The following is a 26,620-nucleotide window of genomic DNA, read 5'->3' on the forward strand; positions in this document are numbered from 1 at the left end:
GCTGAGCGGGTCGGTGGTCGTCAGTGCTGCGTGGGGCTGCCGGTGGGTCTGACCTGTGATGCGTTGGTGTGGAGATGCTGTTTGCTTTGCTCTTCCGCGGTGTGATAACCTTCGGTCTGACAGTCAGGGGCTGGTCGGTGGGGTTCTCCTCCACCCCACCCCACCCCCCCACCCACCCACTATCTGGACCTCAGTTGATCCCAGCACCCCGCCTTTTCTCATCAGATTCCCAAAACGGAGCAACTCCTCTGTCAATATACCTTAACAGGCGTCGTGGACAAGAACTGTACTTCTTCTTCTTCTTCTTTTTTATTTTATTTTATTTTTTTAATAATAGTTTGATCACATTTATTTTTCTAGATGTTTTTGTAATCACGCGAGAAGAGGTGATAAATCTTGGCATAGTCTCGTCGGGGCGGTTTTTGTAAAAGGCCTTCTTTCATTTGCTGGTGGGCTAAATGATATTAAAAGCCTCCCGTGTGGAGCTTTACGCCACAGTCGTGAATTGTCGAGCCGTGATTGGGCCAATTTGCTGAAGGCCACGCGCGTTTGGCGCCACTTCTCGCCCAGACACCTGGAGAAGTGAACGGGAGCGCGGGACTGTGCGCGTCATGGATGACTCCGGGATCATCCGGAGACGGAGGCTGCAGGTGAGACTTCCTTTCTTTGTCACCCTTTGTTAAAATCAGGAAAGACATGAACGTTTGGAATGAACGTTTCAGTTTGTTGCGTTAATCTTTTTGGATTCTAGAAAAAGGGTATTTTTCAAAAACACAGGCACGTGATCTTCCTTGCGACATATGGTGGTGCTGCACACACACCAAGACATTTAGTCAACTTTAAAAAAGTGTGTGTGGCAAGGGGATACCAGAGTATGAAGGGTCCTGAACTGAAGGGGCCCCACAAGGATTCTAATGTCATGGGTTTATTTACTGGGCCTATAATGTGCTACACCATTAAATGTACATTGTTCTTTGAAACATCTTCAGTCTTTATCTACAGTCTTTAAAGTTCACCCCAAACTGCAACATCAATCAATAAATTGATGTTGCAGGTATTTATAAAACTACACTTCTAGTTTTATAAATACCAATAAAACTAGAAGTGTAGGATGAAAAGGCAAAAAAAAATCTAAAAACTTGCCACATTTTTAGATTTCAGAGCTCAGTCCATGTTGGTGGCACTAATAAATGTTTTTCTTTTCCACAATGTTGATTATTATATACACACATCTGAATTTATTATATAAATACAAAATTATTAAAAAGGATATAATTTATGTCCAACTCATTGATTTTCCAACACTTTAATATTAAATTGATGTTGTGACCAACATGCTTTTATATTTCTATTGGACGATAATCAATAATATATTGGGTCTCAGCTAATGAGAAGGTTGATTGTTCCATTACATGCGTGATGTTTGACATTGTTAAAAGCTTTGTTTGAGGCTTTCCTCTGTGTGGTGGGTGTCTGAGTGAAATGAATCATGGGAGGCAGGCAAAGCTTACAGCAGGGATATTGTCTGCCAGTGCCTCTCTGCTTCCTATTGAATTCATTTACAGTAAAAGTACTCTGCAGCACTTTATGCCAAGGTAATATACTTGAGGTGATTGCTCATGCTTTATAAGCTGTAGTGAAATTTGACTATTTCCTTCATGAAAATGCTGTGATTCAGTTGGTAGAACGCGACTGTGGCTTTGATTTTCACACAGGGGTGGATTTGCAAATTATTAGAATTGAATTGAAAATGTTATTATAAAGGACTTAGTCCAGGTAACCATTTGATTCCTCTGGAATAAAAGAATATCCTCTGTTGTTACCAACAGATTACCTTAAATAAACTTAACTCACAGAACAGTTGAGATTTCCCCTCAGGTGCACAACAGAGATCCGGAGACCTGTTGAGATCCTCAGTAGTTTGTCCAGTAATAGTATCAGGAAGTAGGTGGAAAGATGATTGGATGGATCAGTGGATGGATGTATGGATGGATGGATGCATAGATTGATGGATTAATGGATAGATAGATGATTGATGGATGGATGAATGGATGGATTAATGGATAGATGGATGAATTAATGGATGGAAGATGGATGGATGGAAAGATGGAACCGGAAAACTTTCTTACTGCTTTGTTAGATCAAAATGACTTTGACAAGTTTCAGGAACACCGTTGGAAAGATTAATTGAACGAAGCCAAAATCCAAGAACCACAACTCAGTTAAAAATAAGGTAGAAGAAGAGCTACAAATCTTATTTTGCTAATTTGAGAACCTTAAAACCTGCTGTAACCAAAGAATATTTGATATTTCTGCTGGATGAAATCAGTTGCAGTACAACTTTAGTATCTCTGGAGATGTTATTTTGCAAGATTTAAAATATTTTCAGATGTCTTTGTTAATATAAATTTGAAAACATGAAGTCTGGTTGAATGAGAGTTGATTTGTGGGTTAGCAGATATTTGATCGCCTTGGAGCTCAATGATCTTTTGATTGAAATAATTTAGCTGAGTTATAATGCATCTGAGATTTATACCTGGATATTGACATTGTCCATGGAAACTGAAAATAGTGGCAGCCTGGCAGGAAGACGGGAGGCAATTTGTCATGAATATCACCTTTTTAGTCAAAGGCAGAAACGTACACCTTCACTTACTGTAGATGCTCACAGAAACATTCATTTCTTTCTAAGGAACTCAGTGGTTGGTCAAACTGTAGACTTTAGTCAGATGTTGTGTGTGTATGTTTGTGTGTGTGTGTTTGTACTCAATATTAATTCCAATATGTTCATTTCAAATTGACTCCCACCCCCTGCGCCTACTTCCCATTTCCATTTAAGTGGTCGATATCCATATCTCCAACTGAGGAGGTCTAAATGCTGAGGATGTGGCTCAGTTGTCAGGACCATTAACAAGAATAATGGTGGCCTAACAGGCCTGTGTGCCCTCAGGGAGGAAGACCAACCACCAGCAGCAGGATGGCCTGAAAGGGCTGGACGCCATGAGGGGGTGGGGGGGCAGCGTAGACCTGAGACAGGCAGCAGCTGTGAGCTACAGTAGACCCCATTAAAGTGGCTATTACACTTTTACAAAATGTGTATCCTTTTACTGCCTGGATCTGCTTTCACACTAGAGACACAGGGAGGAGACAGACAAAGGATTGCGTGTTCATGATGTTGATGTTTGGAACGATACGCTATTAACTGTGAATTATTTTGGAATTTTAAAATAATCAGAATTAAACAATTGTTGAACTGAGTTTATTAAAATTGTTCGGTACTGAAAATTAAATCAATGCATAAAACAAAAACAAAAGCTGCCCTACCTGATCAGGTGCTCTGGTCATTGTTGTCTGTAGATAGACTGTGGTGTGTGTGAATGGGTCCTGCTTACCTGAAGGGGATTGGGGCTGGTTATTCTAGCTAACAGCTGTTACGTAACTCCTCGGCAAAATTTTGACCTCCAAAATCACTTTTATTATGCGCGTGGTGTCCGATAACATTAGGGAAACAGTCCCTATAGAGATAGTAGCTTTTGTTCAAGAATAAAATCCTTTGTCTGTTTAACTGAGATGTCAGGGGAGGTGAGTGGTTGCATTTTCTTTATCTAGATTTTCACCTAAATCTTCACCCTAGCCTCCTCCTTCCACCCCTGACTTATTTCATCTTTGCGCAACAATTCACTGTGAGATTTCAGTACAAAGAATCTCCTTCTTTTTCTGGATTAGCAAAATGATTTTAGTCTTAAATAGATAGATAGATAGATAGATAGATATACTTCATTTATCCCAAACTGGGAAATTTAAAATATAGTGTATTAGTTCCTTCCCTACATGTTCTTTATGTTAAAGTGATTCAGTCAACCAATCACAAAACCTTTGTTCAGTAGACAAAATACAGAAATGTTGGGCCAGCTTTGGTAAAGGTGGTATTCTCCTTTAACACAAATGGAGCTTAAACTGTGCCTCCAACGGACCGAGATTATGTCTATGCTCAAATGACAAAGGCCTTTAGTGGCTCTGAGAATTATGGCAGATGGAAAAATGGAAGGGCTGCGGACAAATGGTCTTTTTTATGGAGGACCCAACCGTGGAGTCCTGATAGGAGCCGTTTGAATTTAAATGAGAGGAAAAGGTGTTTCAGTGCTTCATTTTCTTCATTAGTATAAGACTTATTGGACCACCTTTTTTGACAGAGAAGGAGTGCCATCCCATAATTCCTTGCTGCGGCAATATTTAAATTTGTGCACATGCAGCAGCTTGTGAAAACAAAGAATTTTACTTGTTGCACACATCCACAGCTATTATATATGACATTAAACCACACATGGTCATGTGGTGCAGGCTTACAATCACATCGTAAACAGGGAAAAACAGCAGCGTGAGACGCTTCCCTTAATGGCGTTTGTTATTCAACGAGGATGAAAATTCTGACAGGTGTACCATTAATAGGCCTGACATCAAATGCATACAGAGGAAGTAATTGTCTTCATAGCATCACACCAGTTGGCTTCACAGTACAGCAGTAACCACTCATTCAAATCCACCAGTCCAGTATTGTTGCTTCTACCTCAGATACAAATTTATAAATGCTCACAAGGAAGAGAGGCAAATAAAATCTCCACTATGTAGACAGAGTAGGACTAGATCAACATGACAGACATGTAGCAGGTACAAGACAGTATTTCACAGTGAGCAAAGTTATATCTGTCTAGGACATCAGTTTGGAGTGTGTATGTGTGTCGTCATTGCTCGTATATAAAAGTGAAGATGATCCTGCACCCAAAAAAGTGTGTGTAACCAAACACATATGATCATCATATGATCGTACACTCACACACACAAAGAAACACAGGTCATACCGTACAATCTGTCATCACCCTATTTGTATCAGGAGTATGAAGCATAATACACACACACACACACACACACACACAGACGCGTGCACGTAAGCATAATTTGTCCAATATTTTGTTCTGGGCTTTGAGCCCAGTTCCAGTATGCAAAGCACAAGGGATAAGTGTGTGATCACTGCAGAAGATCAGCTCTCTGTGCCAAGTCCTGTCATTCACTGCCATGCCCACTGCTTTGTTCTGTCTCACCACATCGCTCTTGTGTCAGTGTTATTCAGAGGTGTAGGTTTTGCACGAAGAGTTCAATCAGTACATCGAAACAACAGATCAGGGCCAGAATATAAGTGAGAATAAGGTCAAGTCATTCAACTACTTTAACTTGGCTTAAAATATTGTCTCATACATCTGTTAGAACCCCTGAAACAGACCAAAATGGACAAAACGCTCACTAGTCAAAGTATGAAACAAGAGATGGTGAAACAAGAAAGTAATATCAGGGAGGCCAGTTGTGTGAGTCAATGAGACACTGCATTAATATCAACTGCAGTTTAATGGACAGTGATCTCAAAGCTTTTAAATGAAGCTAATAAACTGAAGTATTCACTGCTTGGCATTTGTCTCCTAGTCTGTGGTCAGTTTTAGAGACAGAATAAAGCCTCATGACTACGGGCAGAGCATTAGCATGAACGCGGTCCTTTTTCCGCTGGTTGCCAGTTGACCTCCAGTTTGTCGCTGGGTAAATCAAATAAAAACAAGGAGCAAACTGGAAGTACTTGGCTCAGTGGGTAACTCGCGCTGTGTGGAGTTTACATGTTCTCCCCGTGTCTGCGTGGGTTCTCATGTGTGGTTGAAGTGTGTGAGGACACAGCACGGCATCAAATGTGTAAGTGACAAGAACTGCAGAAAGGTATTTGATTTTAATGATGAGCAAACACATGTGATGATAATCCAGGGTGTTGATCACAATTTTATTTTTGTCGCGTCACGTCGTGGACCGTTCTTACACTACGGTACCACCGTGACTCATTCTCCATCACCTGTTAGGAGAAGCTCTGGTTTGTTTTTTAATAGCCAAATTTCAACATTGGAGGTGACTTGTTTAGTTAAAACAGTCATGTAATAAAAATATAATTAGCAAATAAAGAAATGTTCATTTGATTCAGGTTAAATTTATTTTTTGTTATAGGACGATAACTACATTATCAGGTGTTTAAATAATAAAACTTTATTAATCCCACAATGGGAGAGGTTTACTGTTAGAGCAGCTCAAGATGCAGAGAAAGGACACAAGAAAGAAGTATTGTCAATAGAATTAGAATAGAATAGAATTAGAAATTTATAGGAAATGTGTCAAAGCATGTCAACCTGTAACTTTAAACAAATACAACAAATCCCCTGAAACAGGAATCAAATCAGTAAAAGTATATTATTACACAACAGCTAATGTTATTTTTTTATTTTTTTAAGTTAATTTTGAAAGCTTTTTCTATTATAAAATATTGAAAATTGAATTCCCTAAAGCCTAAAGGCAACTTCTGATCATATCAAACATTCTAAAAAATTTTATGTTTAAAAACTATCTGGCTGTTTGATCAGTAAAATAAATCTGCTGTGAAAAGAATGTTCCCACAGATGTAAAGGAAGACTGCTTTTACTAGATTGACTTCATAGAGCCCTGAAGTCGTCCGAGGGATGTGAGTCAGACTTGTCAATGCATGCTTCACTAATACATGAATGTGCATCAGTTGAATATTTTCAGCTTGGTATTGAGTGAGATGTTTTTGGTTTTCCAGATCTTTTTAGTATGTTAAATGTTCTTGCTTTCCCTATCCGTGCCTTCACATCCTCCTCTGTCCCACCGTCCACCCCTATTACACAAATGTAAATTTGTCAGTTTCTTACAGTGGCTGGTTCCCAATGGGTTTGTATTTTTGTTGTTTATGTGCATTATTTTGTTTTTTTGCTGCATTTATTTTAAGCCCCAGCTCGCCTGCTGTTGGGCAGGTAATGCTATGTCATCCACAAAGTCCAGGTCCTCTAGATGTTTCTGCCGGATTCCATTGGATGCCAGTCTTTTTATTGTGGTTTGTGTGTTTCATTGTCCAATCGATACAGTGGAGGAAGAGGAAAGGGGAGAGCAGGCAGCCCTGTTTCACCCCAGTGAAATTTGAAATTCTACAATTACAAAAAAGGTGACGCTGGAGGAGGTGGTGATAATATCTTTAGTCACCAAAAAAATACACGCAACCGCAGAAGCAACGATTTATTCAAAGGTCCATGAAGTCAGACATGGTGGTACATTTTCTTTTGTTATTTCTCAATTTATTTTATTTTGCTTAAATTATGGCTCCATAAATATTCTCATGTAAGACTTCAGATGCAAAGAAAAAGACATCGAATGAATGCAGAGAATGAATGGAAGCTTCTCTCCACAGCCACCTTTTCTGGTTAGCATAACTAAGCCACAAGGCCACACTGAGTATTCAAAGAGGGAGAATTCAGTTTATGTCACCAGCTCTTCCGTCCTTGCTGCACCTCTCTTGTTGCCAAGCAGCATTGACCGTTGGAAATTTGGATTTAGGTTTTTTCATTTGTGTTGCCTTTTATTAAAATAAATTGAAATACTTCACCTTTGCTCATCAGCTACTGGGCCCATTATGATATTGAATTATTTTTTGTAAAAAAAAAAAAAAAGTCTAGTTGTTGCTTAAATAACTTTGGGGTAGAGGGCGTGTTTTATGGCCTTGTTGGAAGGGACCTTCCACATGGAGCAGCTGTGTCGCTCCGCGGTAATGCATTACGTGCAGCCCATGAAACGAGACTCAGCTGGAGATGATATTACTGAGAAGTTTCATAGGTTGCCGTGGTCAATTGATTTGTGGACAATATTGTTGAAGAAATTCCAGAGTGGTGGGTAACATAGCAACAACACATACAGGAGCTGTTTGCTGGGCTGAGACAAAGAGCAGCAGCGGTTGTTGGGTTTTTTTAAAATCTGTGAACCACTTCGATCACCCCATACCCCAATGTGTATACACACACACACGCACGCACGCACGCACGCACGCACACACACACACACACACACACACACACACACACACACACACACACCTGTGGGACCAGTCACTAAATCATGCTGGCCTTGCTCTCTTCCCCCTAATAATGTGACTCATTATTTGTCCCAAGAAAGAAAAGCCCACTAGTCTGATGGGTGAAGTCAAATCCATTGAAAAAATGTGTTCATTCATTCTTCCCTGAACTGACGCGTACATCCACACTGTCATCATACACCTCTCCTTCTTCTCCTTTGGGCTTTTCCCTTCAGGGGTTGCCACAGTGAATCAATTGCCTCCATCTAACCCTGTCTTCTGCATCCTCTTCTCTCACACCAACTACCTTCATGTCCTCTTTCACTACATCCATAAACCTCCTCTTTGGTCTTCCTCTAGGCCTCCTGCCTGGCAGTTCAAAACTCAGCATCCTTCTACCAATATATTCACGATCTCTCCTCTGGACATGTCCAAACCATCTCAGTCTGGCCTCTCTGACTTTATCTCCAAAACCTCTAACATGTGCTGTCCCTCTGATGTACTCATTCCTGATCCTATCCTTCCTGGTCACTCCCAGAGAGAACCTCAGCATCTTCATCTCTGCTACCTCCAGCTCTGTCTCCTGTCTTTTCCTCAGTGACACTGTCTCTAGACCAAACAACATCGCTGGTCTCACCACAGTTTTGTACACCTTTCCTTTCATTTTACCTGAAACTCTTCTATCACACATCACACCTGACACTTTCCTCCACCCGTTCCATCCTGCCTGGACACGCTTCTTCACCTCTTTTCCACACTCTCCATTGCTCTGGACTGTAGGTGTTAATGTCTCATCTAGGAAAACTGATCCCCCATCACAAGTTTACACGAAATATGAAGCAGCATGGAGACAATTACCCATCCTTAACTTAAGGACTGAAAACAGGGGACAGCTAGTAACCCTGTAGTAGCCCCTGTGGGTAGTTTCTGTTTCCTAGCTTATACCATCAAAATCAACAGAAAAACTACAGAGAATCTGTTTCTCATTAAGAAATATTAAAAGCACATGAACATAAAAAATTGTTGCACAAGTAAAAATCTCCTGTTAAACAAAATCTTCCAACATTCAGAGCAAAGATTGCCGCATCCACTGCTTCCTCAGTAGATCACCAGACATGAGACGCCTAAGTGCTATTAATCTTGTCATTTACTGTGTATTTTTCCAAAAATGTCAAAGTACTGAAATAAATAGGGTGAGTTTGAGTTGTGAGCTCATTTTCACTGTTTGCAGCTTTTAGGCCCTGTCATCAGCTCCATAGGTTGGGTGATGCTTGTTTTCTTCTCAGATAAATAAAAGACTGACTGTGTGCATGATGTTCTTATGGAATATCCTCTAATCATCTCTTATTTCTCCTCATTTATTTTGCTTTTTAGTATCTGATGTGATTGGGTTCACGTGGGGTTTTTAGTTAAACAACGCACATGGTTCTGTTTCATTTAGGGGGAAAAATAAATAAATTTGAGAGTGTCTTTTTAGTGAAGCTACTGGTGAATAGAAAATAGCTGGATGAGCAGTGCAGCAGAGAATAACAGTAGAAATCGACTGTAACATGATCTCACCTAAGCCGATCAAATTTGGAATAGATAGGCAACAAGGACCCTACACATTCATCCCAGTAGATCCTAATCACATCAGGATCCTTACTGTTGTGTCTCAGTGTGATAAATATAGATGCAACATTTTAAAATTGATGTTGGCTCCACTCAACCTGCTTGTTCCTGAGGCTCTGAGTACTTAGGATGGATCACATTACAAGCTGCTTTCCACTTATCCGAAACATTAACAGAGAAATCGCAAAACTGGGTAAAGATGAATCTCAACCGGCAATACTGTTTGAACCATTTTACTGTAATATATGACATTATATATATATATATATATATATATATATATATATATATATATATATATATATATATATATATATATATATATATATATATATATATATATATATATATATATATATATAATCCGTGCTATATTTGTGTGAAGAACGGGATATGTTCACCTCTTCAGGGGAGTAATAAAATAAATAAACTATGGAGCCAAATCTTTTCATGTCTACACAAAGAGAATACCATTTTAGAATATCATGGTATAGTTTGAGGATTGGAATGACATAGTTGGGTTTGGATTTCAGGTATAAATGTCAAATTACCTCTGAAAGCGTTTCTTCTGTCAAGACTCAGGAAAACCCATCCATGCAGTTGACCTTGAATGAATTGAACTTATTTACAACCTACGGAGTTTTATAGTGAAGCATAAAACAGTTACAATGGAATAGATGAGTATGCATTTATAATATAAATTACAGTATTACTGTGTCATATTTCACAAGTACTTTTTTAGCGCATGCAAATACAATCCACAGTGTATAAAAATCTAAATGAGCTCTTCTCTTTTGTCCCCCTCTTTTTTCTTTCTCTTCCTCCCAGAAGGATCTGCCTCTGCCCAGAAAAAGTAGTGGGTAAGTTTGCACTCGCGAACTCACGCATGATTCTAAGTGGTGGATAAATGCATGTTGTTGACTTACTTTTTATAGTTTAGTCGTACACTCCTCCACAAATTACAGGTGAGTGTGTTTGCTGTGGTGGATTTGTGACTTTGTGTTTTTCCTCTGTTCATCTTTGGGTTTCTACCATTTGTGAAGTGTCATTTGGTAGAATGCATTTCCAGAGAGGGACAGAGAAGGAATTTGAATAATAACCTTGAAAAATGAAACCATGCTAATATGCAGGGATTTTTTTTTAGTATTGATGGATATGTGCTGTGACTAAATATATCAGAATAGATTTTGCTTGACATTATGCAAACCAGACAGTCAGACATACACATACAGACACTATTTCTCCAGCCTCTCTCAAATGGGAAGAAATAGATGACAACTAGGGATAAAACAGAAGTGGGGGTCCTTCTCCCACACATTTAGACTGTATGTAGACTGAGAAGACCAACAAAAACATGACAACTTTATAGATTATAATCCTATATGGAGATGTTTAATCCAGGACGTTAAGCTGTATTTGGATCTTTCCAGCATTGTTTCGAAATCATGATCAGCTGATGGTATTATTTCAGTGGCAGGTCTGTCGTCTGCAGGATGCTCCAGACTTGTAGGGTCCTATTCACTCTCAGAGGTCTCTGTTGGTCCAATGAATGAATGAATGAGTGAATGAATGAATGAATGAATGAATGAATGAATGAATGAATGAATGAATATTTCAGGTTAAAGTGTATCCTCACAGTGATGATCATAGGATTACATGTATTTTCGACACAATTATTAGTCTCTGGATCCATTCGTCTTGCCTGTACTCGGCTATGAGGCAACCCTTTCTTTTTCTAATTTCAGTCAAAGTGGTGAGGGACAAAATTCAAGGCTGTTCTGGCGCGATAAGCTGACTTTTAAAGTGAGGTACAAAAAAAAAATCTAATGAGCATCTTATTAAAATGTTCTCGGACTTAGATTGTGCTTCTGTTGACTGCGTGCTCACTAAGCAGGAGCACCCATACAAAAAGTAAAACAAAGTTAGAAATAGATTTTGTCATTAAAAAGAATGTAATTAATGTTCTTGATCTTAATTCATTGAAGCTTCATCCTATTATTCCCAAAAAGGATGTTTTGAAGCCACTGATACCACAAGAAGCTGTGGAAAAAACTGTTCCTTATATCTCCAGATCAGTTTCAAAGTAGTCGATTATAGTAACTATAACTGGATTACTTGGAAATTGATAATCCATTAGTGCTAATTTATCATACTTTTCACATTCTCCAAAAACGTTTTGGACAGGCTGAACAGATTCTTGGACCTCCTTTCACCTGTCAGGGCTCTTGAATTAAATTATGAATGTAAATCTGTGTGCGTGTCTGTGTGTGTGTGTGTGTGTGTGTGTTCGTGTGTGTGTGTGTGTGAGAGAGATTGAGAGAGAGAGAGTTACAGATGACTCCTCCACAGAGATAGATGAGATTTAGCGATTTTAATTGAAAACCTCTCGAGTTATTCATTTCATTGCCCCGTTTAGAAAACATTGTGGTTGGATGATCCTGAGAGGTTTGACACAACTGACTAAAATATATTTATTCATTGTTTGGGCACTTACGGCAAGAAAAAGATGAAAACCAATGTTCTGGCACTGGTTGTTGTGTGTGAGTCTCTGTCCGTGGTGCTGAAACAAAAATCATTATCACTTAGGCCCCATTCAGACTGCAGGCATATCAGATTTCCTTCCATATCTGATTTTTAGGGATGACTATTCACACTGTTTTTAGCAAGTGTCCAAATGCGATCAAATGCCTTCCTCTTGCGTCACAAGTGTGATGTTGAGGTCCGCCATATCCGATCAGAGGAGCTGTTCAGACTGCCTACGCCTCTGTCCCTATCCGACACAGAACTACCTCCCTAATGTGGTTTCAATCCGTCCCGCAAAAATCAGATTTCATGTGTTATGGGACTGTTCAGACTACAAAAAAGATATGTGACATTAATCTGGATGGGCTAAAAATCAGATATAGGTGAGTAGTCTGAACAAGGCCTGATTTCACTCTGGAATTAAAGATGGAAAGAGATTTTTTTTTTCTCCAGTGCAGCTGAAGTAATATTAATAGAAATGATTTGTCCACGGTAGCATTTCTTTTGCTACAGCTGAATAAATGTTCATGACGCTTCGTGGCAATAAGCAATCTTTTACGAGGATACAATTATTTTTGTTCTTCTACTCTTAAAGGTGTCAATAAGTGGTAGGTGGTTTCTTTTTCTGTTGCTAAAAGCTCTTGTAATAATTTCTTGTTGTAATTTTTCCACAAATTACATAGACTGTCAGCTTCATTTTGAGTTGTGAGTTTTCTGAAATGCCTCTATGCCCCAATGCAGTTCTGATTTGGTTTTGTAAATATTAGTTATTCAGGTAATAGTCTGAACCATTGTTTTAGTTTTTGTCCAAAGCGTAATTACACGTTATTTTATTACTTTATTTGGACACATGCTCGTATGTGTGCTGTCTAGGGTGCAGCATGCAGACCTGTCTGTTACCCTGGTCACTGGGAGAGTCTTGACTGACCTCTGACCCCTTCTAGCATGGTGGCATATGTCACAGCATGACATGAAAGAGATACTGGAGCTGGAGGCTCCTTGTCAGCGTTCTCATCTCTCAGTAGTTACCCCTCCCTCATCCATCAAATTGCCACAAACATCCTACTGTGGGTGGATTTGGAGTTCTATACTTTGGACATAATTACTGAACATTTTTATCAGAATGAAAATAAAGTCGACAATGATATCAAATATTGAAATCCCTAGAGTTTAACTGTGTTTCCTAAAATTCCACATGACACACAAAAATACACAACATGTCTTCTACATGATATCATGCTGGACATTCTGGGTGGCGACCCCCTGCTGTGTTTGTGATTTCAGTGCCACCATCCTCCTTTTGCCACCACGTCTTCTCTTCCATCTATATTTTATCCGTCCAGACTTCCGCATTAGAGATGACATCCATTATTGAATTACTCCTCTCAGCTTCACTGTGCAACTGTCACCCCATGTCAGCTTTAACATTTGGCAGCTTTGTTTCGAAGGGAAGGACAGACCCACACACACACACATGTGTCTCTCTCTTTGCCCAGCATTGCAGAGCAGCTCCTGTGTTATCTAGGACAAATAGATGATGCCAGAGTCATCCAACATGGCAGTTTACATAGAAAAAAATAGATGTGTTTGTTGTAGTTTTTGTGTGCGTTTCAAAGATAATACATCATCAAACCAATGGAGGTTTTGCCCATCTGTCAATGCTTTACTGCTTTCTTTGTTGCAGCCTGTTGTACTCCAGGCATATTCATTCCCACTGAAGATGTAAACTTTAATAAACTAAACTTAACTTAGCTCAACTCAACTCATTTCAACTTAACTTAACTTAGCTTAACTTAACTTAACTTAACTTAACTCAACTTAACTTAACTAAAATACACAGTGCGCCCTCGTTACTCACAGTTAATGCGTTCCAGGAACCACACGCGAATGATGAATTCCGCAATATAGCGACAAACTATTTATCTTATGATTTATGGTAATTTAAACGTTTATGAACCCTCCCCATTCTGACATTAAACCACCTTCTATCTGTATTACCTTTTCCCACACTCTTATCGACTGTTTAAAGCACTTTTCTGTCTCACGTAAGCGGGACACTCGCGGAACGTAGCGCACTTCCGGATACATTCATCCAATAGAATGCGCGTACGATATCACGTGACTGCTTACCAAAAATCTGCGATGAGGCGAAGTCATGAGTGTTGATGCGCGAGGGCGCACTGTAGTTAATCTTCACAAAAAAGTGTGTTTCCCTAACAGTGAGGTAAGACATTATCTGGCCAATATGACTTCGGAGTAAATGGTGCTTTTTGTTGAGGGGATATTTAGAGCTGCATGTTGATAAATGTGCTGCTCCACTGAGTGTTTTCAACAAAAGAGACTTTTCTGTTGTGACTCAGTTAACTACAGGCCTGTTGTTCTTCCTAACAAAGGAACATGTCAGCCGCTACAACAAGGTTGTTATTTAGTTTTAAAGCACAAGTAAGTGTGATATGTTCTTATTGCAAATAAACCAATCAAAAGACCGAGCCTGACAGGAAATGTCCTGCCGCTATTGTCTGTGTTGCCAACACTTGATGCAGGTTGCTTTGTGCCACCGATTTCTAAAATTGTAATTCTGATCTATTTAGGAAACTTAGTTACTTACATATTTACACAGTGCTAGTAGGTACTAGTACAAATAACAGTATTGGATGCATTGGATTTTATTATACTTTTTCTTTCTATGGGTTTCTCTCTCTGTCTCGGTGGGAAATGCTCAATGCTTCTTTCTCCCTTCCTCTTATCATTTACATAAATACTCACCTCACCACTCTCTCACATTCTCATCTCTGATTGGCTTCTCTCTCTTTCTCTCTTGCTTTCAGCCACATGCTGTTACGCATTCATTCATATAATATATCTGCATTAATTACCCCCCCCCCCTACTGTTCCTGCTTTTGTCTCTCGTTTTCTTGCTCTCTCTCTCTCTCTCTCTCTCTCTCTCTCCCTCCTCCCCCCCCCCCCGTGGTCTGTCACTCCACACTTCCTGGCTTGGCGCGATACCCTTGACAGTATCCCCACAATCATCCTCCTGAGTGGGATGCTCGGCAGCTTCTCCTCCTCTCCCCTACATATCTCTGCTTCTGTCTCTCCCCTTCACTCTCTTCTTTCCTCTGTCAGTGATATTACTGACATTTCCAAATCTGACTCATCATCTGTCGTCTTTTTTTTTTTTTTGCACGCACTCATGGACTCATACACACAGACTCATGTCTCCACATTAGTATGTGTGTTTCACTGGCCAGAGGAGGCTGACAAGCTGTTGTGGAGCGTAATCATTGCCTCTTGACTGCCTCTGTGTGTGTGTGTGTGTGTGTGTGTGCATTCGTGCACGTGCGCGTGCGTAAGTGTGTCTATCTGTATGTGTATGGAGGCTCAGCTGCGCTCAGGTTCATATGCCAACACAGCCTGTGCTGCTAGCAACATGTTTCGACGCACAAAAAGGTAAATGACATCAATCTGTCTCTTTGCGGTCTTTGTGATCGTTGTGGTGCCCTATTGTTGTGAGTGTGTGTTGATTCATAGGAGGAGGTTGTGTTTTTTTTCCATGATGTTTCCGCTGTCTCTGCCAGCCATCACGTTGTCTCACAGTTGTCTCCACGTCTCCATTTAGCTCCAGCAATATGGTGTTTGTGTGTGTGTGTGTTTATTTCATGTCCTTAGAGGCATGTGTGTGTATATACGGCCTTTTTGTTCATGCAGATGTTAATGATAGTATGCTCTGAAAGCACACTGAGGATTTCTCATTTGCTTGATTATGATAGTAACAATTTAATCATCGTTAGACGATGTTTAGCTGTGTGTCAATCCTGAAATCTTAAAGTACACTGTATGTGTGCTCTTGGACAGTAGCCTGTGTGTCAGAGTTATGAAGTGAAAACATTATGGTCAGTGTCTGGGGGATGCAGAGCCAACAGTGGGCAGTCCTCGCTCTTCTTCTCTGTCTCTCATCATCTTCTGTAAGAAGAGGGATAGACCTGCTCCGACAGAAGCAACTTATTCGACATGATCAAGCACTTTGGCAAAGAAAGCAAGAAAAGGGAGGAGAGATTTGATTTTGATTTAAAAAAAAAAAATTTGTATTATATACTCAAATTATTCCCTAGGGGAAATTAGTGGCATACTCTAGTATTTTATATACTGTATATATATATATATATATATATATATATATATATATATATATATATATATATATATATATTGGGCGCTTGGTGCGCCCAAAATGACCAACTTGTAAGGAGGGACGTTGCCTTGCTCAAGGGCACCTTGGCAGTGCTCCGGTGCTGAGTTGACACCTCCCACTGTCAGCTCACCCTCCGGTTGTTTTTTGGGGGGGAGCGGGAATTGAACCGTCAATCTTGGAACACTGGACGACCCGCTCTACCGCCCGCTCTACCACTGAGCCACTGCCGCCCCCTAAAATCACGTTTATTCATAAAAGCCAAATTACAAAATGAACACGTTGACACAAAATTCAAAAGAGATTCACGCAAAAAATGAATTCACATCTCACAAACCAACAGTGGTAGGATTTTCAACAGCACTGTGTGTTTCCTGAACAAAAGAAAACCTCTAACCTTTTACCATTTATCAAACTAAAAATAGACTCTTGTCTCCTTGTTTCCTGCTCCATTCACATTCAATGTGCTTAAAACACAGTTTTAAAACAGAAGCAGACAAAATTCAAAAAAACAACTAATTATCCTCCACAATCATGCTTTTTTTTTTTTTTTGGTCATTAGTTTCTTCAATCTAAAAACCTCTTTGCTAGAAGAGAGAGAGAAAGAGGGGATGACAGCGATGGAGGGAGACGGACAGAGAAACAAGGCAGAGGAAGCTTCTGATGAAGCTGCTGATTAGAGAGCCGCTACACAGGAAATGTTGAAACTACAAATGCTAATGCTAGCAGTGAGTGAGAGGTTCAGGTCCTGTAGCTCCAGGTTCAAAAGGTCCTGCAGACTGAGACAGACGGAGAGAGAGCAGAAGGAGAGAGAGCAAACAACAGGGAAGAAAAGAAGTTGGTGATATGTGTTTATGGGGAATGTATATAGAGATAGAGAGGAGGATGGAGAAGAAGGAACTCAGTGTGTCATGTGAGCCCCTCCCCCCACTACCCCATGGCAGTCTATGCCTATAACAGCATAGCTAGTGGATGGATTAACTATACGCTTTATTAAAACGGAAAGTCTTCAGTCTGCTCTTGAACGTAGAGATAGCGTCTGCCTCACGAACCGCCACGGGAGCTGATCCCATAACAAAGGAACTTAATAAATGGAAGTCTGCTTTTAGAAATCACGTCTAGGGTATTGTAGGATCTATGTTGGGGAAAATTTCAAGCAAATCTGTCTTATAGTTTTTGCCTAATCTTTATATAAAAAAATCTAACAAACAAAGGATGAGTCAAATAACTTGGACTAGTCCAGTTTGGTTCTGTTTCCAGAGCAGCTTGCCAATGTTTTTAAAAAAAAATTTTTTTAAACATTACTATTTGCACACAATACAACAACCAACAAGTCTTTTGTCAGTGAAATACATCTGATTATGATGTCATGATGTCATACATATTGCCTCCTTCCCATTATATTTTAAAATCACTCGGATCTTGATTGTTTTAACATTGTCCAAATATTTGTTGGGTTTTTTTTTTGTTAACTTTGATATGCCTATCTTTATTTTCTCCCTACTTATCGAGTTCATGTGTGTATCTGTATTGATTCATTTGTTCATGTACGTATGTGTACAACTGATGTTTTCCGGATGCCTTCGTGCCACTCTATGACAAAGTAAGCTAACTGAATACCAAAAAGTAGGTGAGATAACAAGAAGCAGCAGACAGCGGCAGAGCTCCAGTCAGAGAGAGAGAGTGGAGATGGATGGGAGGCTGAGCCTGGGGTGGGGTCTCTGCCTGCATTTAAGAGCAGCCCACCGGGGTTAAGTGAGCCCATGACAATAATATCTCAGCCTGTTGGTCTACTTCCTTCCCTCTCACTTGTTTTGTTCTTCTAGCTTTTGAGATCATGAAAAGGAGATGGAGAGTCAGAATAGAACAGAAAGGGATTGAAGCTGAAGGGGAAATGATTGGAGATAGACATACATCTGAGATGTTGCAGACATGACATTACAAGTGAATGGAATACAGAGTAATTAGAGCATTAGATGAGCTCTGTGCACATTCACTTTTCTACAAATAGCATCTACACTCCAGTATTTTTAAAAAAAAATCTCCATACCTGAATAGATGAAGTTCATTAGCGGTTCGCTCAGGCTTTTATTTAAATTAATGAAATGTGCTCTCTTTAATAGTTTGTAGAATCATGTTTGCATGGTGGATCAGAGGGTAGACCTCACACCAAGAAGGTTCCGGGTTCAATTCCATTCTGCGTGGAGTTTTCCGGTTCTCCCTGTGTCTGTGTGGGAATATGAGTGAATGTTTGTGTGGCCCTGCCATGACCTGGCGACTCATCCAGAGTGTACTCCATCTTTCTTCGGCATAACTCATGACCTGTGTTTAAGATAAGGGGTATAAAACGAGACGATTGCAATCTTCTCGCCTTCAAGAACATGAATGAACGAATATTTGTCTCATAGATGACACAACAAAGCGTTTAGTTTAGCCCCCAGAATATATTAAATGGATTAATGAAATAGTTATTGTCAGGATCTTTTTAGTGGCAAACAAAATTATTGTTAATTAGTAATTATTGATAGGAAATCATCAAGTTGCAGCCTTATCAGTACTGCAAATTTGTAGAAATTCATATACATTCATTCAATCATTCATTTTCTGATCCACTTTTTTGTACATCACACAACAGATGACTTTCACAAAAATCGAGTCGCAGCAGGAACGAATAAAACCTCATAGATACTTTCAGGTTTCCTCATCTGCAGGAAGATTTTTATGAGAATGTCCACGGCGGCAGATCAACACATGTTGGAGAGACGAACACTGTGGCCTGGAGAGCAGTAGTGTCACAGAACAGCAGAACGACTCTGCCTGAGGACGCAGGTTCACACTGCTGCACATCTGACAACACCTTCAACTGGAGAGACGGGACGCGACCAAAATAGAGCCTGGATGTTTCCTCTCTCTAGCCCAGCTCCACAATTCATCTTCACTATCATCATCATCATCATCTTCATCTGCTTTGTCATCATCCTCTTCTTCATCTTCTTTGTCAGCATCTTATATACACGTGTACACTTGTGTATAATGACATTAAAGGCATGCTATTCTATTCTATTCTTCATCATCATCACTGTTTTGTTCACCATTATCTTGTTTGTCATCCTCATCTTCACCTCCATCAATAGAATTTAAATAAGATATGGTTACGTTCTCCACGTTCTCTGTGTATTATAAGTGAAACTGAAGCCAAAGAACAATTAGTTTAGCTCAACATAAACACAGGAATCAGGTGGAAACAGCTCATCTATCCAGTTCATTAAAATCCTCCAATAAGGTGCTCTAGATTAGAACCATGACACAGACTTCACACATTTATGTTGGTGTATTTTGTGTGTCTATTTAATTTTGCTTTAGATGTGTTACAATTCAGCCTAGAATAAACTAAGGTGCAGCAGGAAATGAATACGACTTCCTTCTTCCTTCCTCCAAAAGACAACCAATGACAAGTAAATCTGATTAAAAGATTTGAATGTAGTGAAAGTAATGTCTAATAAAATGTGCATGAAAGTGCGTTTTAAACTGAAGACAGAGATACTCATCTGTGCATCCCAGCTTACAGACATGCTGCTGATTAGTTTCTACCATATATACTCTACATAAAAATATATTTTGAACTTGGTAGACATTTTTCTTTTCATCGTTTCATCGGCTGCAGATGAAAAGTAAACATATGGATGAAAACATCTTCAAAATACCAACCAAGCCAAAGATCATGGGATCATGCATTCTGGATTTGACATGACTAAACATACTAGAACCCTGGCAGAATTAGTCCACTAGTCTTTGTTTTTTAAAATCAGACAGTTCTGACACTTATTCAATCAGAGATACAGTCTCACCATTCATCGACTTAGTAATTTAGGCAGCCAGCTACCTTTTCTGCTAGCCAGCTTTTCATTATTTGAGTGACCAGAAAACATATTAGTTTTTTTTTCATCATTAAACTCGCACCAATTCCTGTAGTAAGCAGAGAATTGCCTCTTTGTCGCAGCATGAATTGCCAGGTTGTTGCCATCATTTCAGCATGACTGCATGACAAGTATTACCTGTTTTCTGGCACCTTTTTCTTTTCTTCCTATCTTGAAAAATGTTGTCTCTTGTGGATCCGTGAAGCTGAATATGTTATATTTTTGTCACGATTACATCCCGCTTCAAAGCGGTGACGTATTGTAATTGTTCAGTGTTTGTGTGTTCGTTCTTCTGTTCGTTAGTCCACCAAATATTTTCACAACCGTTGCAGATAGAAAGATGACAGAAAAAGCACGTTACTCGGTTGGCAAAAAGGGATGAAAATGAGATGATGACCTTGATCCTGAGAAAACTAGGTCAAGGTCAAATTTAATTTTTTCTACACTCATGAACCGGATAAGATAGAAAGACGAGGGAGAAGCCAGTGTGAGTGAGACTGTAGATTAAAGCAACTACTTTGATCTATGAAAATAGGTCAGACCACTAGCTTTGATCTTTGACCTATGCAAGTCGGTCAGGGTAAAATTTTGAATTCAGGGGTGTCGCGGGATGTTGCAGTCTGTGACTATCTTAGTTCTAATCCTTCTTTGTTTGCCTCCCTTTTCTGTGAAATAGCACCAAATGCCCATTGGTACCATTTGTACAGTGGGTTTCTCTGTACCACATTGCTTAGCAACAAGAAATTCAACACAGAGAGGTGCCTTTCATACTTTCTCCTAATTTTTATCTTTTCATTTATGTTTTCCTCATATTTTTCTTTTTTCTACTTTATCTCGATGCTTTTATGTGCTTCCTGCCAACATGACTCAGACATTAATTAATCTCCATCTGAAAGCCTCTTGCTTACTCTTAATCTGTCCACATGGTTTGTTATGGTGACTTTCCACAATTTTTGATCCATCTAGAACACCAGAAATGAGAACATCAAAAAACGCTGCATAATTGCATGCGGTAAGCAGCTAGCTTTTTAAAGGTCCTAGCATTTCATCCAGTATATTTATGTCCATTTCCCACAGTTGCAGACATGGACTCACCTTTAAGAAGGCCTAGTCAGATGTCACCTGACAGGAAGTGAGTCTGGAAGATCTAGTGTAGACTTCGCCCTGTGATTCAGCAGTTAAAGCAGAAAATGACTGCTGACTTTGAGACCACATACACAGTTAATAACACTTAATAATCTCCTCAGTAAAATGCATTCGATTTGCAGACGTTCTCCCTGTCACCTGCCACAAGCTCTTATAGACTAAGATTGTCACTTTGTCCATTACAACCTACGTTGGAGAGTCAATGGCGCTCAGTGGGGAGTGTCTCTGCACTTCACCGGGAAATGACTCATTTTGTCTAATATTCTCTTTAAATGTCTCCTGGTTGGAGCCGTTGAGTTTTCATCAGTGATCATCAGACATAATAAATGTGCTCAACGGTCAAAGGGCTTTTTGTTCGTGGACACAGCTTCACCAGATGAGATAAGACGTAAATTCGGGATCAATTATTAGTTTGTTTGTTTTTTACTCTTTACTCATTCAGAGGATTTTACTGAATTACTGGTCTAAACACAAGACTTCTTGTCATGTTTTTACATGAACACAAGAACACATGATGTCGACTTCACATGCTGTACATATTCTTGAGTTTCAGTGATAGAGTATTGCAGATATTTAATATGTGCTTCCCCCCCCACTTTATTTCAATATAGTCACTATATTACTAAACCACTGGTATCTTTACAACTTTGTCTGCTCGTATTTCTTGTCTTCTTCTCTTGATCCAGTTCTGAGCAGTTAACATGTGCCTGTCTCGTGCTGTTGTTCCCCTCAGCACTAAACTAATTAACCAGCCATGGAACGGTTTTATTACCAGACAGGTAGTTTATGTAGTTGTTCCAAAGCAAACTCATAACTTGAAGCTATGTATCCCAGGAGTATGAGCACTAGGGAAGCATGAAATGGGTACTCCCCCCCCCCCCAATATCCATTGATGCTGTCAGTACTGTTTTTATTACTGTAACGGGTGCAGACATTTTGGGGGAATGTGTAAAGGGACCAATACTGTTTCAAGAAGTGTGTGAATATTCATGTGTGTGTCTGTTTAATGGCCCAGAGGCAGTCGAGACCAACATTGCTATTCCTGACATTAACAATCATTTGTTAACACACACAATTACTGACTCACAATTATCATTTGTTGTACTTGAGTTGTGTTTTTTTTTTTACCACCAGGCAATGTTGATTATGGTTGTGTCTAGAGACTATTATAGATTCTCCAGCATGCTGCATGCAATTTCTCTCTGAAGCCCCCATTTTTAAGGGGGCCCCCATCACCGCTACTCCTCTGTCGCACACAGATTGAGTCTGCGTGATGGATTACATGATGGATTATGATGGATTACGCAACTGGCATTCGACGATTCTTTGTTAAACCAAATCAACAGACAATGACTCACACTGTTAATGATCACTGCTGGGCGAGATCATGTTTTTGTTGATTCTTTGGTGTCAGATCCGTCTACGCTTCACCTTCATGATTTATTTTTAACATTTGCTTCTCGCTGTGTGTCTTGGTGTAAACACACGGCACGTGGAAAATCCTCAACTTCTCAGTCGGTTCAGTGTACGGATGAAAATAATTTGTTTTTTAAATAACCAATTTGGAGCTGAATGGTCTTGAATATTTAAATGAACATGTCTTGTTTTCAGTGAAGCTTCAGCTTTCTATTCAAAATTAATTTATGTGCAGGTGGATGACCAAGTGAATTCAAATATTATCCTCTGTCTGAAAGCGGAGGTGGAGGAAGGTATAGTGCAGGATTGTTTGCATGAAAGCTGAGTGTGTATTTGACCAGCAAAAAAAATGGAGATAGCTGTAGCTTCACTATTCAAAGAGGGCAACAAGCGGCATACTAAGTGTTTCTGACTTACACACACACACACACACACGCGCACACAATTTGATTTTGCAAGTTCTCCCACTTACACAATCCAGCTGCTACCATGGGGAAGACCAGAGAGCTTTCTAAAGACACCAGAGACAAAATACTAGAGCTCCACAAAGCTGGAAAAAGCCTATGGGGCAATGGGGAAGCAGCTTGGTGAGAATAAATCGACTGCTGCAGCAATCGTTAGAAAAATGGAAACGTCTAAACATGATTGCTAATCTACCTTGGACTGGGGCTCCATGTAAGATCTGTCCTCATGGGGCATCACTCACGATGAGAAAAGTGAGGAATCAGCCCAGAACTACACGGCAGGAGCTGGAACCACTGTTTGAATGGCTACTGCATGTAGAACACTACGGCGTCATGGTTTGAAATCATGCAGTTTACCAGGGACCATCTGAATGACCCAGAGGAGTCATGGGAGAAAGTCATGTGGTCAGATGAGACCAAAATGGAACTTTTTGGTATAAAGTTCACTCATTGTGTGTGGAGGGAAAAGAAGGAGTACAATCCCAAGAGCACCATCCCTACTGTGAAGCGTGGGGGTGGAAACATCATGATTTGGGGGTGCTTTTCGGCAAAGGGGACAGGGGATATAATGTTATAAAGCATGGTGGCTGCAAGAAGACGTCTGGCTTTATTGAAAGATTAGACCGCTTTGCCCTTGCGGATTTTCTTTCTGCTTTATAATCCTAAAAGGGTGAAGAAGTGGAGAAGAGTGAATTTTCTGGACTTCCTACCTTTCAATTATACATCAATCAGGGAGTTAGTCAGAGATATTAAATGAGAATAAAGGAGGCTATAGAGGAGGAATGGATCAGAAATAGAAGAGTAATGAGTTATGAGAATATAATGAAGAAATTTATTGTGAGTAAAAATGATGAGCGGTGAGAAACACCGTGGAAAGACAAGATTCAGGTTCTCCCTTTCCCTGAAGTCTGCAGCCTGAAACATTAGAAGCTCCGCTATGAGTGAATCATTGCCATTCGAGGATTGGCTGCCTGTAGATGTGATGAAACATGAATCAAAAGCTGAGAATATGTTATGGAAGTGAAGCGTGACTTGTGTTTACAGTGATTCAACTTTTGATCGAGCAAGAGCAGCAGTGGAAATGTTTTGATAGAAAGTACATTTTGAGGAGCAAATGGGTAAAAAAAAAAAAAAATATATATTGAAGGCAGATTCAGGAGCATAAAGAAGCAACACTTGTGACTCATAAAAGAAGTTAAAGAACTATAATGTGTGCTCTTCCAGCCTCTTCACTTTTTTTGTCCCATTTATATTTCCACCCTCCCCCCTTTTTTCTTTTCTCATTGTCAGAGTGCTGTAGCCAAGCTGTGTGCAGCGCTCCGTCCTAAGCTAATGCATTTCCTTTAAATATTTCAATATGAGCGTCCTCTCTTCTGTAAGGTTGAGTAGAAGCCCCCCCCCCCTCCACCCATAGAGACATGCTGCCCCCATAAAATCCAAGGAGGGGTTTGATATCTCAGAAAGCTTTAAAGCAACGCTGAAGACTTATATCCAGAGAATGTGGGAGGACTGCAGATGAGGATGTAGATTACAGATCCTGGGTGATACAGTATATATCAAACAGCCCGAGTCTGCAAATGTGTGATTTTTTTATATTCACATGTGCAACTATGAGTTGCCTCTTTGCCTGCAGAAACGTAAAGCAACGTACCGGCTGATGCAAGATTGGAGCAAACTCATCTTGTTTGTCGAATGTGTGCCTTTGTGCTCTGCTAAATTGGGTCTGACGGGAGCTCCGTCGGAGCTCACAGTGAGGTGCGAACGCCTTGCAAGCAAACCCAACACCTGAAAAATTGAATTCTCACTTAACAAGATTTTATGTTAGACAAAAAAAACCAAAACACCAAACCCTCGTGCATCTCTGTGTGTGTTCCTGTGTGAATTTCAAAGACAGGCAGGTGCAGCAAATGAAGTCTTGATGGTTGAATTACACTATTCCAGTTCTTTAATTATGGTCTGTATGTGTCCTCCCTGTCCTTTTTCTTCCTCTCCGTATGTCTAATCACTCCTGCCGTTATATTTCATGGCAGCAGCCATCATGTGACTATACCCAGAGGAAATTAAAAAAAAAAAAATCTTTGTTGCTTTGTTGTCTTCTCTGTAGGTGGGAGGATGTCAATAAAGTCTTATATTATGGGCTGCCTTATGCACATGAGCAGGTCAAAGAAATCCGGCACTCCAGATAAAAAATATACACATGGAGACGTGTGCGTACTGCAGGCTACACATTTACTCATGTTGACAAGTGAGCACACCGACTCAAGGCCAAACAAAGACACAATATATTCATTAGCCTGGGGGGGGTCACTGTTTTTGTGTGTGTATGTGTGTGTGTGTGTGTGTGTGTGTGTGTGTGTGTGTGTGTGTGTGTGTGTGTTTCATCATCCGTCTGGTATCGATGCAACTTCTCAAACATAATGAAGACAAATATTAATGTGCCTTTTGTTTTTCTGTTCTAGTTGCAGAACCAGTAACCGGAAAAGCCTCATCCTGACCAACACATCTCCCACGCTGCCGCGGCCACACTCTCCACTGCCTGGACACATAGGTCAGGACATAAGAAATATGGTGCTGTGCATGATTAAGCCACATATTGGACTCATTACCAAGTGCAATTAAATTCCTTTAGATCCTTAACTTCCTATATTATGTATATGTAAGCTGAAGTTTGATCAATGTGCAGATGGACACGACTGGAAGGCAGTAATTTTTGTTTCTTTTTTTTAAATTTTATTTTCTATGTCTCAAGAGGGCAGAGTTAATTAGGGTGCAAACTTCTGGGTGCATTGGGATATTAAATCTTAAGTGAAAGCACCTCTTTTTTGTTAAAGTTTCAAGAGAGATGAAGAAAACTGATTAGCCTTCAAGAATAACTTAACACCAAAAAAAGAAAATCTCCATTTATTTTAAGTCTAATAAGCCCTACTTTTCTGCAGCAATGCAGAAGAAATCCAAATGACTTTTTCACCGCAGCAAAGTGAGAATTTGAAATTCAAATATAGAGTATAATTTAACTTCACACTCTCGATGTTGGCTGATAAAAATGCAATATATCCTGAGACGTTTGGCTGCCAAATGAAATAGGCCTGACGTGTCTGTTTGTGATACAAGCCAAGTGAACTCTGCTCCACAACCCGCTTGTGTTACAGCAGAAGAAAAGCAAAACTAAAAAGACTTCAGGCGACATAAAATGTTGCATCCAAAGTTTTACGTGTAAGGCGTGTAATGTAATGATCACATTAATGAACTGTTGTCCTTGTTATGTAATATTTTATCTTATTTTTTTCTATACTTTTGGTGACCTATAAACATGTAATACAAATAAAGTCCTCCATTCAAATTACCTAAGTACCTAAGTTCAAGTTACATAAATGAAGCCAATTATAATAAGGAAAATACTTTATCAACAGTAAAT

The 26,620-nt window shown here is 39.7% G+C and overlaps 1 protein-coding gene across 1 annotated transcript in view; it reads left to right on the top strand.

Annotated features, from left to right (window-relative positions):
• The first annotated feature begins 611 nt into the window (after window positions 1-611).
• mast1a (microtubule associated serine/threonine kinase 1a) overlaps window positions 612-26,620 on the top strand; it is a 54,412-nt gene continuing 28,403 nt past the window's right edge. The window contains exons 1-4 of the mRNA XM_068322349.1: window positions 612-650; window positions 2,935-3,045; window positions 10,382-10,413; window positions 25,665-25,753. Coding sequence (XP_068178450.1) covers window positions 612-650; window positions 2,935-3,045; window positions 10,382-10,413; window positions 25,665-25,753 — 271 coding nt within the window. The remainder of the gene's footprint in view (window positions 651-2,934; window positions 3,046-10,381; window positions 10,414-25,664; window positions 25,754-26,620) is intronic.

The sequence above is a fragment of the Antennarius striatus genome, chromosome 8 (genome assembly GCF_040054535.1).
Source record: "Antennarius striatus isolate MH-2024 chromosome 8, ASM4005453v1, whole genome shotgun sequence".
Classification (NCBI taxonomy): domain Eukaryota; kingdom Metazoa; phylum Chordata; class Actinopteri; order Lophiiformes; family Antennariidae; genus Antennarius; species Antennarius striatus.